The sequence below is a fragment of the Haemorhous mexicanus genome, unplaced genomic scaffold, assembly GCF_027477595.1.
Source record: "Haemorhous mexicanus isolate bHaeMex1 unplaced genomic scaffold, bHaeMex1.pri scaffold_191_ctg1, whole genome shotgun sequence".
NCBI lineage: Eukaryota > Metazoa > Chordata > Aves > Passeriformes > Fringillidae > Haemorhous > Haemorhous mexicanus.
In genome coordinates, this window is record NW_026776022.1 from 1 (window position 1) to 16,982 (window position 16,982).

Consider the following 16,982-nt stretch of genomic DNA (forward strand, 5'->3'; position numbering starts at 1 on the left):
TGATTTTGGGCGATTTTGGGGCAGTTTTGGGCTGTTGTTTTGGGCAGTTTCTGGGGTGGTTTTGGGGTATTTTTGGGGTGTTTTGGGGCAGTCTGGGGTACCTGGTCGGTGACGTTGATGTCCACGTACTCGCTGATTTTGGGCCGTTTTTGGGCAGTTTTGGGCTGTTTTTGGGCTGTTGTTTTGTGCAGTTTCTGTGGTGGTTTTGGGGTATTTTTGGGGTATTTTTGGGCTGTTTTGGGGCAGATTTTGGGGTACCTGGTCGGTGACGTTGATGTCCACGTACTCGCAGAAGGCGTAGCCCTTGCTCAGCCCCGTGGCGCTGTCCTTGACCAGGTTGAAGGCCTTGAGGGGCCCGAAGGACGTCAGCAGCTCCTTCACCTGGGCAGGGTTTGGGGCAAAATCGGGGGGATTTGGGTCTGGGGGCGCCCCCGGCATCCGGGAACACCCCTGGGAGCTGGCATCCCCCTCCCCAAAATACCCCGGGGGTCCCGATCCCCCCGCCCCATTGCCTGGGCTGCTCTGAGCTCAGTCTGGGGGATTTGGGTCTGGGGGCGCCCCTGGAGCTGGGAATCCCCTCTGGAATTGGGAATCCCCTCTGGGATTTGGGAATCCCCTCTGGGATTTGGGAATTCCCCTCTGGAATTTGGGAATTCCCCTCCCAACCCCCCCCAAATCCCACCCCGGGGTCGTTTTTTGGGGCTTTTTGGGGTTTTTTGGGGTTTTTTGGGGTTCCCCCCCCCCCGGATTTAAGGGACGGGATTTTGGGGGGATTTTGGGGGATTTTGGGGGCTCCCCCCTCACCTGGTCATCGTTCAGGTAATTGGGGAGGCCCCCAATGAAGAGTTTGTGGGCGGAGTCCGGGACCACCGTGGACACCACACCTGGAAAATGGCGGGAAAATCCCAAATCCACACCTGGAACCCCCAAATCCCACCTGGAACCCCCAAATCCACACCTGGAACCCCCAAATCCCACCTGGAACCCCCAAATCCACACCTGGAACCCCCAAATCCCACCTGGAACCCCCAAAATTCACACCTGAAACCCCCAAATCCACACCTGGAACTCCAAAATACCACCTGGAACCCCCAAAATCCACACCTGGAACCCCCAAAATCCCACCTGGAACCCCAAATCCCACCTGGAACCCCAAATCCTCACCTGGAACCCCCAAATCCCACCTGGAACCCCCCAAATCCCACCTGGAACCCCCCAAATCCACACCTGGAACCCCAAATCCCACCTGGAACCCCCAAATCCACACCTGGAACCCCCAAATCCCACCTGGAACCCCAAATCCACACCTGGAACCCCCCAAATCCCACCTGGAACCCCAAATCCACACCTGGAACCCCCAAATCCCACCTGGAACCCCCAAATCCCACCTGGAACCCCCAAATCCCACCTGGAACCCCAAAATTCACACCTGGAACCCCCAAATCCCACCTGGAACCCCCCAAATCCCACCTGGAACCCCAAATCCACACCTGGAACCCCCAAATCCACACCTGGAACCCCAAATTCACACCTGGAACCCCAAATTCACACCTGGAACCCCCAAATCCCACCTGGAACCCCCAAATCCCACCTGGAACCCCCCAAATTCACACCTGGACCCCCAAATCCCACCTGGAACCCCAAATCCTCACCTGGAACCCCAAATTCCCACCTCCCCCAGAACTCGGGAGCGTCCCTGGTTTTTGGGGGGGATTTGGGGATTTTGGGGGTTCCTGCAGAGCGGGTTTGGGGTGAGTCGGGGAATTTTGGGGAGATCCCAGGGCTGGTTTTGGGGTGATTTCAGGGGATTTTGGGGTGATTTCATGGTTATTTTTGGGGTGATTTCAGGGGATTTTTGGGGCGATTTCGGGGGATTTTTGGGGTGATTTCAGGGCTGTTTTTGGGGAGATCCCAGGGGATTTTGGGACGATCCCAGGGCTGTTTTTGGGGTGATTTCAGGGGATTTTTGGGGGATTTTGGGGCAATTTCATGGTTATTTTGGGGTGATTTCAGGGGATTTTTGGGGTGATTTCATGGTTATTTTTGGGGTGATTTCAGGGGATTTTTGGGGCGATTTCAGGGAATTTTGGGGTGATTTCAAGGCTGTTTTTGGGGGAGATCCCAGGGGATTTTGGGACGATCCCAGGGCTTGTTTTTGGGGTGATTTCAGGGGATTTTTGGGGTGATTTTGGGTTGATCCCAGGGCTGGTTTTGGGGTGATTTCAGGGGATTTTGGGGTGATTTCAGGGTTATTTTGGGGTGATTTCAGGGGATTTTGGGGCCCTCACCAGGCACGTAGACGAGGGGTTCTCGGACATGCCGGGCAGGGGCCTTGGGGTGATTTCGGGGGTCTCTCAGGGTTATTTTGGGGTGATTTCAGGGGATTTTTGGGGCAATGTCAGGGTTATTTTTGGGGATATTTCAGGGGATTTTTGGGGTGATTTCAGGGCTGTTTTTGGGGTGATTTGGGGCCGTTTTGGGGCCCTCACCAGGCACGTAGACCGAGGGGTTCTCGGGACATGCCGGGCAGGGGGCCTTGGGGTGATTTCGGGAGATTTTGGGGGTGATTTCATGGTTATTTTTGGGGTGATTTCATGGTTATTTTTGGGGCTATTTCAGGGGATTTTTGGGGTGATTTCATGGTTATTTTTGGGGATATTTCAGGGGGTTTTTGGGGTGATCCCAGGGCTGTTTTTGGGGGTGATTTGGGGCTGTTTTGGGGCCCTCACCAGGCACGTAGACCGAGGGGTTCTCGGACATGCCGGGCAGGGGCCTTGGGGTGATCCCAGGGCTGGTTTTGGGGTGATTTCAGGGGATTTTTGGGGTGATTTTGGGGTGATCCCAGGGCTGGTTTTGGGGGTCTCTCAGGGTTATTTTTGGGGTGATTTCAGGGGGGTTTTGGGGCCCTCACCAGGCACGATAGACCGAGGGGCTCTCGGACATGCCGGGCAGGGGCCTTGGGGTGATTTCAGGGGATTTTGGGGGTGATCTCAGGGCTGGTTTTGGGGTGATTTCAGGGGATTTTGGGGTGATTTCATGGTTATTTTTGGGGCTATTTCAGGGGATTTTTGGGGGTGATCCGAGGGTTATTTTTGGAGTGATTTCAGGGCTGTTTTTGGGGTGATTTCAGGGGATTTTTGGGGCGATTTTGGGGTGATCCCAGGGCTGGTTTTGGGGGTGATTTCAGGGGATTTTTGGGGCGATTTTGGGGTGATCCCAGGGCTGGTTTTGGGGTGATTTCAGGGGGTTTTGGGGCTATCTCAGGGCTGATTTCGGGGGTCTCTCAGGGTTATTTTGGGGTGATTTCAGGGGGTTTTGGGGCCCTCACCAGGCACGTAGACCGAGGGGTTCTCGGACATGCCGGGCAGGGGCTTTGGGGTGATTTCATGGTTATTTTTGGGGTGATTTTTGGGGGATTTTTGGGGTGATTTCATGGTTATTTTTGGGGATATTTCAGGGCTGTTTTTGGGGGTGATTTCAGGGGATTTTTGGGGTGATTTGGGGCTGTTTTGGGGCCTCACCAGGCACGTAGACCGAGGGGTTCTCGGACATGCCGGGCAGGGGCCTTGGGGTGATTTCAGGGGATTTTGGGGCGATTTCATGGTTATTTTTGGGGTGATTTCAGGGGATTTTTGGGGTGATTTCATGGTTATTTTTGGGGCTATTTCAGGGGATTTTTGGGGTGATTTCATGGTTATTTTTGGGGCTATTTCAGGGGATTTTTGGGGTGATTTCATGGTTATTTTTGGGGCTATTTCAGGGGATTTTTGGGGTGATTTCATGGTTATTTTTTGGGGCTATTTCAGGGTTATTTTTGGGGTGATTTCAGGGTTATTTTTGGGGTGATTTCAGGGGGATTTTGGGGCCCACCAGGCACGTTAGACCGAGGGGTTCTCGGACATGCCGGGCAGGGGCCTTGGGGTGATTTTGGGGGATTTTGGGGGTGATTTGGGGCTGTTTTGGGCCCTCACCAGGCACGTAGACCGAGGGGGTTCTCGGACATGCCGGGCAGGGGGCTGGTAGTCGTGGGGCCGCCGGATCTTGAGCGACTGGCCCTTGGAAGATGATCCCGTCGAAGGCCATGGCCTGCGTCGTCTCGTCTCCACCGAGCGGAACTGGGGCAAAAACCACCAGGATCGGGTCCAGGGACAGCAGAAATGGGGTCAGGGACAGCAGAAACGGGGTCAGGGCCAGCAGAAACGGGGTCAGGGACAGCAAAAACGGGGTCAGGGACAGCAGAAACGGGGTCAGGGGACACAAAAACGGGGGTCAGGGACAGCAGAAATGGGGGTCAGGGGACAGCAAAAATGGGGTCAGGGACAGCAGAAATGGGGTCAGGGACAGCAACAAATGGGGTCAGGGACAGCAAATACGGGGTTAGGGACACAAAAATGGGGTCAGGGGAACAAAAATGGGGTCAGGGACAGCAGAAACGGGTCAGGGACAGCAAAAATGGGGTCAGGGACACAAAAACGGGGTCAGGGGACACAAAAATGGGGTCAGGGACAGCAGAAATGGGGTCAGGGGAACAAAAAATGGGGTCAGGGACAGCAGAAATGGGGTGAGGGACAGCAAAAATGGGGGTCAGGGACAGCAAAAATGGGGTCAGGGACACAAAAACGGGGTCAGGGACAGCAAAATCGGGGTTAGAAAAACAAAAATGGGGTCAGGGACAGCAAAAAATGGGGTCAGGGACAGCAAAAAATGGGGTCAGGGGAACAAAAATGGGGTCAGGGACAGCAAAAACGGGGGTCAGGGACAGCAAAAACGGGGAGTCAAGGGACACAAAAATGGGGTTAGAAAAACAAAAATGGGGTCAGGGACAGCAAAAACGGGGTCAGGGACAGCAGAAATGGGGTCAGGGGAACAAAAATGGGGTCAGGGCCACAAAAATGGGGTCAGGGCCACAAAAATGGGGTTAGAAAAACAAAAATGGGGTCAGGGACAGCAAAAACGGGGTTAGAAAAACAAAAATGGGGTCAGGGACAGCAAAAACGGGGTCAGGGCCAGCAAAAACGGGGTCAGGAATGGGACTGGGAAACCAAAACGGGTCAGGGAAACACAGAACGGGTAAGGGAACCCCAAATTCACCCAAAATCCCCAAATTCCCTCTAAAACCCCCTGAAATCCCCCCAGATTTCCCCTGAGTTTCCCCAAATCCCCCTGAATTCCCAAAAAAATCCTCCAAATTCCTCCCTACACCCCCAAATTTCCCTAAAACCCCCCGAGTTTCCCCCAAATTCCCCCCAAATTCCCCCTAAAACCCCCTAAATTTCACAAAAAAAAAAAAAAAAAAAAAAATTTCCCCCAAATCCCCTGAAATCCCCCCACATTTCCCCAAACCCCCCAAATTCCCCCCAAACCCCCTGAAATACCCCCAAACCCCCAAAACCCCCCCAAATTTCCCCAAAAATCTCCCAAATTTCCCCTAAAACCCCCCAAACCCCCTGAAATCCCCCTGAATTCCCCCCAAACCCCCCGAAATCCCCCCAAATTTCCCCCAAACCCCCCAAATTCCCCCTGAAACTCCCCAAATTTGCCCTAAAACCCCCAAATTCTCCCCAAACCCCCTGAAATCCCCCTGAATTCCCCCCAAGCCCCCCAAATTCCCCCCAAATTTCCCCTAAAACCCCCCAAACCCCCCAAAATCCCCCCAAATTCCCCCCAAATTCCCCCCAAACCCCCTGAAACCACCCAAATTCCCCCTAAACCCCCCAAATTTGCCCTAAAACCCCCGAATTCCCCCCAAATCCCCCCCAAACCCCCCAAATTCCCCCCAAAGCCCCCGAATTCCCCCACATTTCCCCCTAAAAATCCCCCAAATTCCCCCTAAACCCCCGAATTTCTCCCAAATTCCCCCCAAACCCCCCTAAAACCCCCCAAATTCCCCCGAATCCCCCCGAATTCCCCCCCGAGCCCCCCGAATCCCCCCGACCTCCCCCCGAGCCCCCCGGCACCTCGAGGAAGGCGAAGTTCTTGTCCTGGTTGATCTGCACGGCCAGCACGGGGTTCCCGGGGGCCTGCGTCAGCCCCCCCAGGCGCATCTGCGCGTTTGAAGAAATCCATCATCGCCTCCTGCCGGGGGGAAACACGGGATTTGGGGGAAAACAGGGGAAATTGGGTCAGAAACGGGGAATTTGGGGCAGAAATGGGGGATTTGGGGGAAAACAGGGGAATTTGGGTCAGAAAACAACGGGGATTCGGGGCAGAAACGGGGGATTTTGGGGGAAAAACAGGGGAATTTGGGTCAGACACACAGAAATTCGGGGCAAAAACAGCAAAATTCGGGGGAAAAACAGTGGAATTTGGGTCAGAAACAGCGAAATTCGGGGCAGAAATGGGGGATTTTGGGGGAAAAACAGGGGAATTTGGGTCAGAAACGGGGAATTTTGGGGCAGAAATGGGGGATTCGGGGGCAGAAACAATCGGGGTTTCGGGAGAAAAACAGCCGAATTTGGGTCAGAAACAGCGAAACTTGGGGCAGAAATGGGGAATTTGGGGCAGAAATAGGGGATTCGGGGCAAAAACAGCAAAATTTGGGTCAGAAACGGGGGATTTGGGGCAGAAACAATGAGATTTGGGGCAGAAACATGGGAATTTGGGGCAGAAATGGGGAATTTGGGGCAGAAATGGGGGATTTTGGGGGAAAAAACAGCGGAATTTGGGTCAGAAACAGCGAGATTCGGGGCAGAAACAGCGAAACTTGGGGCAGAAACACCTGAATTTGGGGCAGAAATGGGAAAATTCAGCAGTTCGGGGAGTAAAACCACAAAGTTTAGGTCAAAAATGGGAAATTCTGGGGGTTAGGGAGGGAAATCACCTCGGTGATGCGAAGGGGATGTTGCCCACATACCAACCCCCCAAAAATGACCCATAAACCCCCCGAATTCCCCCCAAACCACCTCGGTGATGCCCAAGGGGATGTTGCCCATGTACAAACCCCCCAAAATGACCCAAAATCCCCAGATTTCCCCCCAGATCACCTCGGTGATGCCGAAGGGGATGGTGCCCACGTAGAGGCGCCCCAAACCCCCCAAAATGACCCAAAACCCCCCGAATTCACCCCAAACCACCTCGGTGATGCCCAAGGGGATGCTGCCCACGTACAGACACCCCCAAATGACCCAAAACCCCCCGAATTCACCCCAAACCACCTCGGTGATGCCCAAGGGGATGTTGCCCACGTAGAGGCGCCCCAAACCCCCCAAAATGACCCAAAATCCCCAGATTTCACCCCAGACCACCTCGGTGATGCCGAAGGGGATGATGCCCACAGACAAACCCCCCAAAATGACCCAAAATCCCCCGAATTCCCCCCAGATCACCTCGGTGATGCCCAAGGGGATGCTGTCCATGTACAGACACCCCCAAATGACCCAAAACCCCCAGATTTCCCCCCCAGACCACCTCGGTGATGCCGAAGGGGATGTTGCCCACGTAGAGGCGCCCCAAACCCCCCCAAAATGACCCAAAATCCCCAGATTTCCCCCCAGATCACCTCGGTGATGCCGAAGGGGATGCTGCCCATGTACAAACCCCCCAAAATGACCCAAAATCCCCCAAATTCCCCCCAGATCACCTCGGTGATGCCGAAGGGGATGTTGCCCACGTAGAGGCGCCGCGCCTGCCGCGTCATCTGGCTGCCAACCACGGGCACCGGGGTGGGGGTCACGGCCAGCCCGTCGGGGGTCATGGTGGGCAGCAGGGCCGTGGCCGGGATCTGCCCCGCCGCTGGGGGGGAAATGGGGGGTTAGGGGGGCCTGGGGGGGTCCTGGGGGGGTTTGGGGTCTCCAGGAGGGGTTATGGGGGGCTTTGGGGGGGATTTGGGGGGGACCTGGGGGGATTTGAGGGGGTCTGGGTGGGATTTGGGGCTGTTCAGGGTCTCTAGGAAGGGTCCAAGGGGGGTTTGGGGGGGGATCTGAGGGGATTTTGGAGGATCTGGATAGGGTTGGGGTCTCTAGGAGGGGTTATGGGGGCTTTGGGGGGGATTTGGATGACCTGGGGGGATTTTGAGGGGGTCTGGGTGGATTTTGGGGGGACCTGGGGGGATTTGGGGCTGTTTGGGGTCTCTAGGAGGGGTTATGGGGGACTTTGGGGGGGATTTGGGGGGTTTGGGGTCTCTAGACGTTATTGGAGGGATCCCAGAGGGTTTGGGGAGGGGTCTCACCCTGCATGGCCTTGTACTGCATGGGGGTGATGTGCTCGGAAGCCGGGGGGGTTTGGGGGGGGTCCCTGTGGGTCTGGGGGGTCCCTGTGGGTCTGGGGGGGTCCCTGTGGGTCTGGGGGGGTCCCAGGGGTCCCCCAGTGAATTTGGGGAGGGGTCTCACCCTGCATGGCCTTGTACTGCATGGGGGTGATGTGCTCGAAGCCGGGGGGGTTTGGGGGGGGTCCCTGTGGGTCTGGGGGGTCCCTGTGGGTTTGAGGGGGGTCCCAGGGGGTCCCTGTAGGTCCCAGGGGTCCCAGTGAATTTGGGGAGGGGTCTCACCCTGCATGGGCCTTGTACTGCATGGGGGTGATGTGCTCGAAGCCGGGGGGGGTCTGGGGGGGTCCCTGTGGGTCTGGGGGGTCCCAGGGGGTCTGGGGGGGTCCCTGTGGGTCTGGGGGGTCCCTGTGGGTTTGAGGGGGTCCCAGGGGGTCCCCTGTGGGTCTGGGGGGGTCCCAGTGAATTTGGGGAGGGGTCTCACCCTGCATGGCCTTGTACTGCATGGGGGTGATGTGCTCGAAGCCGGGGGGGGGCACGTCCCAGTACTTCCGGATTTTCTTCTTCTTCTCGTGCCGGGGGGAGCGGCTGGGGGGGGGGGCACACCTGAGCCCCCAAAACTCCCCAGACACACCCCAAAAACCAGCCCAAAAAACTCCCCAAAAATCCCCCCCAAAACCAACCCAAAATCCCCCAAAAACCAGCCCAAAAAACACCCCCAAAATCCCCCCAAAACCACCCCAAAAACCCGCCCAAAAAACACCCAAAAACCAGCCCAAAAACCACCCCAAAATCCCCCCCAAAACCACCCCAAAATCCCCCAAAACCCACCCCCAAAATCCCCCAAAACCAGCCCAAAACCCACCCCAAAATCCACCAAAACCCACCCCCAAACACACCCCAAAAACCAGCCCAAAATCCCTTAAAACCAGCCCAAAACCCACCCCCAAAATGCCCCAAAACCACCCCAAAATCCCCCAAAAACCACCACAGAAAGCCTCCCAAAACCACCCCCAAACATCCCCCCAAAAACATCCCCAAAACCCTCCTAAAAAAACCCCAAAATCTCCCCAAAAAAACCCTGAAAACCCCCCAGGAAAACTCCCCAAAAAAACCCCCAAAAACCCCAAACTGCCTCCAAAGCCCTCCCAAAAAAACCCCAAAAAACCCTAAAAACCCCAAACATCCCCCCAAAAAAAACCCAAAACCCAATTATTCCCAAAATCCCCAAAATCCCCAAATCCCCCCAAAATCCCCAAATATCCCCAAAATCCCCAAACCCCAAGTATCCCCAAAATCCCCAAATATCCCCCAACATCCCCAAATCCCCCAAAAACCCCAAACTCCCCCAAACCCCCCCCAGCCTCACCTCAGGGGTCCCGAGAGGCTCAGGGGTGACCTGGGGGGGGAAGGGGGAATTTAGAAGGGGTGAGACCCCCCAGGGTGTCCCCAGGGTGTCCCCAAGGTGTCCCAGGTGTGTCCCAGGTGTGTCCCAGGTGTGTCCCTCACCTGTGGCCCCGGCGGTCCCTGCAGACGCTGCGCTGGTCACGCTTGTGCCATTCCCAGGCTGTCCCCAGGTGTGTCCCCAATGTCCCCAGGTGTGTCCAGGTGTGTCCCCCATGTCCCCAGGTGTGTCCCCCATGTCCCCAGGTGTGTCCCCCATGTCCCCAGGTGTGTCCCCAGGTGTCCCAGGTGTGCCCAGGTGTGTCCCCCATGTCCCCAGGTGTGCCCAGGTGTGTCCCCCATATCCCCAAGGTGTCCCCAGGTGTGCCCCCAGGCCATCCCCCGTGTCCCAGGTGTGCCTAGGTGTGCCCAGGTGTGTCCCAGGTGTGCCCAGGTGTGCCCAGGTGTGCCCAGGTGTCCCAGGTGTACCTGCGGCGCCGGCGGTCCCTGGAGACGCTGCGCTGGTTGCGGTTCCGGCTGTGCCCACTGACCCCCAGTGTGCCCCCAGGCCATCCCCCGTGTCCCAGGTGTGCCCAGGTGTGCCCAGGTGTGCCCAGGTGTGCCCAGGTGTGTCCCTCACCTGCGGCGCCGGCGGTCCCTGGAGACGCTGCGCTTGGTCGCGGTTCCTCCTCTCCCGGGAGCGGCTGCACCCACTGACCCCAGTGTGCCCCCAGGTGTGCCCAGGTGTGCCCCAGGTGTGTCCCCAGTGCCCCCCAGGTGTGCCCAGGTGTGCCCAGGTGTACCTGCGGCGCCGGCGGTCCCCTGGAGACGCTGCGCTGGTCGCGGTTCCTCCTCTCCCGGGAGCGGCTGCGCCGTTTGCGGTCGCGGCTGCGGGGAGCGGCTGTGGGAGCGCTTGCGGTGCCGGTTCTCCTTGTCCCGCTCTGCAGAACGGCCCAGAAACGTCAAAAACCACAAAAAAACCCCAAAATGTGAGCCCTGAAACCCCCGGTTCTCCTTGTCCCGCTCTGCAGAGCGGCCCAGAAAGGTCAAAAACCACAAAAAATCCAAAAAAACCCCAAAATCTGAGCCCTGAGCCCCCCGGTTCTCCTTGTCCCGCTCTGCAGAGCGGCCCAGAAACGTCAAAAACCCCAAAAAAACCCCAAAATGTGAGCCTGAACCCCCCGGTTCTCCTTGTCCCGCTCTGCAGAGCGGCCCCAGAAACGTCAAAAACCACAAAACAACCCCAAAAAACCCCAAAAAACCCAAAAAACCCCAAAATCTGAGCCCGAACCCCCCAGTTCTCCTTGTCCCGCTCTGCAGAGCGGCCCAGAAACGTCAAAAACCCCAAAAAACCCCAAAAAACCCAAAATCTGAGCCCGAACCCCCCGGTTCTCCTTGTCCCGCTCTGCAGAGCGGCCCAGAAACGTCAAAAACCACAAAAAACCCAAAAAACCCTAAAAAAACCCCAAAATCTGAGCCTGAACCCCCCGGTTCTCCTTGTCCCGCTCTGCAGAGCGGCCCAGAAACGTCAAAAACCACAAAAAACCCAAAAAAAACCCCAAAAAAACCCAAAAAATCCCCAAAATGTGAGCCCTGAACCCCCCGGTTCTCCTTGTCCCGCTCTGCAGAGCGGCCCAGAAACGTCAAAAACCCCAAAACAACCCCAAAATGTGAGCCTGAACCCCCCGGTTCTCCTTGTCCCACTCTGCAGAGCGGCCCAGAAAGGTCAAAAACCCAAAAAACCCCAAAAAACCCCAAAAAATCCCCAAAATCTGAGCCTGAACCCCCCCGGTTCTCCTCGTCCCACTCTGCAGAGCGGCCCAGAAAGGTCAAAAACCCCGAAAAACCCAGAAAAACCCCAAAATCTGAGCCCTGAACCCCCCGGTTCTCCTTGTCCCGCTCTGCAAAACGGCCCAGAAACGTCAAAAACCCAAAAAAATCCCCAAAAAACCCAAAAAAAACCCCAAAATCTGAGCCCTGAACTCCCCGGTTCTCCTTGTCTCACTCTGCAGAACGGCCCTGAAAAGTCAAAAACCCCAAAAAACCCAAAAAAAACCCCAAAAACCCCAAAATCTGAGCCCTGAACCCCCCGGTTCTCCTTGTCCTGCTCGGGCAATATGGCAAAAACCCCAAAAAAACCCAAAAAACCCCAAAACACCCCAAACCCAGAGCCGGACCCCCTTGGGCTGGGCTTGCCTGACTCTGGTTATTGGGTCTGGGGGTGAGGGAGATGAAATTCCTCAAAAAACCCCAAAATAACCCAAAAACCGGGTCAGGAAACAAGCCCGAATTCCCCCCGAAACAACCCCGAATTCTCCTCCAAAAAATCCGAAATTCCCACCCCCAAATAAGCCCAAATTCCACCCAAATCCCCTCAGAATAACCCCGAACTCGCCCCAAAATCCCCCCAAAATCTCCCCCCAGAATAACCCCAAATTCCCCCCGAATCACCCCAAAATTCCACCCCAAAATTAACCCCGAATTCCCCCCAAATTAACCCCAAATTCCACCCCAATTTCCCCCCAGAATAACCCCAAATTCCCCCCGAATCACCCCAAAATCCTCTCAAAATTAACCCCGAATTCCCCCCAAATTCACCCCAAATTCCACCCCAATCTCCCCCCAGAATGACCCCGAATTCCCCCAAAATTCCCCCAAAATCACCCAAACCCCCCAGAACGGGGGCACCGCGACCCCCCCCAAAAAAGGGGGCTCAAAAACGGGCGGGACCCCAAAATTGAGGGGGGGTCCCCAAATTGGGGGGGGTCAAACCCCCAAAATTGGAGGGACCCCAAACTGGGGGGTCCCCAAATTGAGGGGGGTCCGAAGGGGGCGGGGCGGGGGGCGTGGCCTGTCCCTGAGGGCGATGAGGGCAGCGCCCCCTCCCCCCACCCCCCCCCAGCCCGGGATGGCCCCGTGAGGCGCGGGGGGGGGGCGGGGCCGGTACCTTGCTTGTTCTCGTTCAGCTGCCGCTCGAACTCGTCGAAGTCGGACATGGCGGCGCTGGCCGAGCCCTCGCGGAGCCCTCCCGGTGCCTCCCGGCCGCTCCCGGCGCCTCCCGCTCCTCTCCCGGGCCGCGCTCAGGCCGCGGCGGCTCCGTCCGCGCTCGGCTGCGCTCGGCCACTTCCGGCTGCGCTCGGCCACTTCCGGCGCCGCTCGGGCCGCGCTCGGCGTTTTCCGCCACCGGTTCGGGGCCTTTCCGCCGGAGCTCGGACTTTTCCGTCACTGCTCGGGTTTTTCCGCTGACGCTCGCCGATTTCCGTCACTGCTCGGGCTTTTCCGCCGATGTTCGCCTATTTCCGCCTCCGCTCGGCGCTTTCCGGCCGCGCTCGGCGCTTTCCGTTTCCGGTCGCCGTCCGCCGCCGTTCTGGGTTCTCTCCCGTTCCTGTTCGCCGCTCCCCGCCGCCGTTCCGGGCACTTTTCGCCGCTTTCCGTCACTTTTCGCGCTTTTCCGTCCCTGTTCGGACCCTCTCAGCTCCCCTACGTCAATTCCACCGGGGGCCTCACAACTTCCGGCGGCCGCCCCCCGGTAAAACCAGGCACTTCTGTTGGTCCCGCCCCCTCCGGTTGGCTCCGCCTCTTTTCTGTTCGCGCCGCCCCTTTCCCTCAGGGCCGTTTTTGGCGGGAAGCGGGAGCGGAGAGGGCGCCCCCTGGCGGCCCGGGGGAGTTCTCGCGCGGGGCCCAAGTCTCGCGGGATTTCACTTTTGGGGGCAATTTTTTCCCTTTTTTTTCGGTTTTTGCCTCAAAATCCTCCCAAGGAGAGCCCCGGAGTGAGCCCGGGGGGTCTGAGGGGGGTCTGAGGGAATCTGGGGAGGAATTGGGAATACCCTGGTTTTCGGGGGCCCGGGGGCTTTCTGGGCGGTCTCGGGGGGATTTTGAAGGTTCCTCGGAGTTTTTTGAGAGGTCCAAAGGTGTTTTAGGGGGCCCCGCGGTGGTTTTGGGTTTTTTTTGGGGGTCCCGCGCCGTTGTGGGGCGGGGGGCGTGGGGGGAACCCCGGCGCGGGCGGCGTTTCCAGCCGGAGCCCGAACGCTGCGACACCGCCCCCTCCCCCTCCCCGCCCCCACCGGGAGCCGCTCGGAGCCCCCTCCCCCCCCAGCGCTGCCCCTCCCCCCGCGGAGCCCCCCGGGCCGGGCGGGGCCCATGAGGGGCCCCAGGGGGGGCGCGGGGGGCGGCGCCACCGCCAGGTACGAGGGGGAGGGGCGGGGGGCGGCGGGGACCCCCCCAGACCTGTACCGGGACCCTCCCCCATCCCGGGACCCCCCCAGACCTGTACCGGGACCCCTCTCCCACCCAGGGACCCCCCCCAGACCTGTACCGGGACGCCTCCCCCACCCAGGGACCCCTCCCCCCCCCCAGACCTGCCCAGAGACCCCCACCCCGGACCCCTCCCCCATTCCCGGGACCCCCCAAAACCCCCCTGACCCCTCCCCCACTCCTGGGACACCCCCCCCCAGCCCCTTCCCCAATTCTACGAGGGACCCCCAAACCCCCTCCCCCACCCCCGGACCCCCCCTGACCGCCCCTCCCCCCTTCTCTCCCCGCAGCCCCCCGGACCCCGCCCCCCGCCCCTCCCCCCCCGCGGGGGGCGGGCGTTTCCTGTTGATTGACAGCCAGGGCCTGCCCTACACCGTGCTGCTGGCCGAGGGGGGCGGGGCCGGCCCGGGACACGCCCCCGGCCCCGCCCGCTTCGCCTGCCCGGACTGTGGGCGTGGCTTCGCCTACCTGTCCTACCTGCGGCGCCACCGCATCGCGCACACGGAGCTGAAGCCGCACCTGTGCCGCACCTGCGGGAAGGGCTTCAAACGCGCCTCGCACCTGCAGCGGCACCGCGGCACGCACCGACAGCGGGACGGACAGACAGACGGACAGACACACCGACAGAGGGATGGACAGACACACCGACAGCGGGACGGACAGAGAGACGGACAGCGGGACGGACAGACACACCGACAGCGGGACGGACAGAGAGACGGACAGACACACCGACAGCGGGGCGGACAGAGAGACGGACAGCGGGACGGACAGACAGACGGACAGACACACCGACAGCGGGACGGACAGACAGACGGACAGCGGGACGGACAGACAGACGGACAGCGGGAAGGACAGAGAGACGGACAGACACACGGACAGCCGGATGGACAGGGGCACCGCGGCACGCATGGACAGCGGGACGGACAGACACACCGACAGACACACGGACAGACACACGGTCAGCGGGACGGACAGACAGACGGACAGACACACGGACAGACACACCGACAGTGGGACGGACAGACACACGGACAGCTGGATGGACAGACAGACGGACAGACACACGGACAGCGGGACAGACAGCAGGGCCAGCAGCACGGACAGGTGGGCAGCCACAGACAGGTGGGCAGCCATGGCCAGGTGGGCAGCCATGGCCAACAGGGCCAGTGACAAGGACAGGTGGGCAGCCACGGCCACCGCGTGGGACAGCCGGGCCAGCAGAACGGACAGAGGGGCTACCACGGCCAGCAGCACGGCCAGGTGGGCAACCACGGCCAGGAGAGGCACCATGGCCAGCAGGGCCAGCGACACGGCCAGTTGGGCCACCAGGGCCAGCAGGAGCACCTCCATGGCCAGGTGGGCCAGCACAGCAGTGAACAGGGCCACCAGCACGGAGAGCAGGGCCAGCACCATGGGGATCTGGGCCAGCACCGTGGGGATCTGGGCCAGCAGCACGGAGAGCCGGGCCAGCACTGCAGTGGCCACGGTGGCCAGCGGCCACTCCTGCAGCGGCAGCGCCGAGGGAAACAGCCGAGGACAGCGAGGGGACACCTCGGGGACACATCCTGAGCCAGGGGACACCTTGGGGACACCTCGAGGACACCTCGGGGACACCTCGGGGACACCTTGGAGACATTTCCTGAGCCAGGGGACACCTCGGGGACACCTCGGGGACACCTCGGGGACACCTTGGGGACACCTCAGGGACAGGCGGTGGCCAAGGCCAGTGGCACGCAGGGACGGCGGCCGTGGCCAGCAGCACGCGGGGGGGGTGGCCCTGGGGGTGGCCCTGGGGGTGGCCCTGGGGACACCCAGGGGTCCCACCCTGGTGCTGGTTTTTGTCATTATTAAAGTTTTCGTAATTATTAAAAGTTTGGGTTCGTTTTTGTCGTCGTTTTCACGGTGGCCGCAGTGGGGGAGGTGCCACAGGGGACGTCAGCCCCCTCCCCCACCGTCCCTGATCAATAACTGACCAATCACTGATCAGTAACTGACCAATCACTGATCAATAACAAACCAATCACTGATCAGTAACCGACCAATCACTGATCAATAACCGACCAATCACTGATCAGTAACCGACCAATCACTGATCAATCACTGACCAATCACTGATCAGTAACTGACCAATCACTGATCAATCACTGACCACTCACTGGTCAATCACTGATCAATCACTGATCAATCACTGACCAATCACTGATCAATCACTGACCTTTGCCCCAGCCCATGACCCAACCCCAAAACCCCCCCAGGACACCCCCACCAACCCCCCTCCCCCACCCACTCCGGTTTTTCCCAAGTTTTGGGGTTTTTTCCCCAATTTATTCTGGTTTTCCCAATTTTTGGATTCTTTTTCCTAATTCATTCTGGTTTTCCCCAATTTATTCTGTTTTTTCCCAATTTTGGGGATTTTTCCCCAATTTATTCCGGTTTTTCCCAGTTTTTGGGGGTTTTCCACTAATTTATTCCGGTTTTTCCCAATTCTGGGTTTTTTTCCCCAATTTATTCTGTTTTTCCCAATTCCGGGGTTTTTTTCCCCAATTTATTCTGTTTTTCCCAATTCCGGGGTTTTTTTCCCCAATTTATTCTGTTTTTCCCAATTCCGGGGTTTTTTTCCCCAATTTATTCTGTTTTTCCCAATTCCGGGGTTTTTTTCCCCAATTTATTCTGTTTTTCCCAATTCCGGGGTTTTTTTCCCCAATTTATTCTGTTTTTCCCAATTCCGGGGTTTTTTTCCCCAATTTATTCCGGTTTTTCCCAATTCCGGGGTTTTTTTCCCCAATTTATTCTGGTTTTTCCCATATTTATTATGGTTTTCCCAATTCCGGGGTTTTTTTCCCCAATTTATTCTGTTTTTCCCAATTCCGGGGTTTTTTTCCCCAATTTATTCCGGTTTTGCCCGGTAGGTTCCGGCTCCGCCCGTACAGCGCGGCCGCGGCCCCTCCCCCACCCCGCCCTTCCCCCGCCCCTCCCCCCCTCCCCCATCCCAGGACCCCCATCCCGGGGTGGGGGAGGGGCCGCCGGGGGGCCCCGAGGGTCCGGCTGGGGGTGGGGCCGTGCCCAGGTGTCCGTCTGTCTGTCTGTCCATCAGTCCAGGTGTGCAGGTGTGCATCAGCCCAGGTGTGCATCAGCCCAGGTGTGC

General features: G+C 58.5%; 1 protein-coding gene across 1 annotated transcript; it reads right to left on the reverse strand.

Moving 5' to 3' along the window:
• Positions 1–6: 6 nt before the first annotated feature.
• U2AF2 (U2 small nuclear RNA auxiliary factor 2) lies at positions 7–13,626 on the reverse strand (the record flags this gene model as incomplete). The annotated part of the gene is given in 15 exon segments (XM_059837646.1): positions 7–381; positions 805–884; positions 3,522–3,565; positions 4,018–4,055; positions 4,057–4,101; positions 4,104–4,115; positions 5,958–6,053; positions 6,055–6,075; positions 7,580–7,731; positions 8,685–8,788; positions 9,570–9,599; positions 10,224–10,239; positions 10,404–10,476; positions 10,478–10,524; positions 12,531–13,626. Coding segments are annotated over 15 exon segments (1,182 nt in total), but the record flags the coding sequence as incomplete, so codon positions are not given.
• Between the last annotated feature and the right edge of the window lie 3,356 nt (positions 13,627–16,982).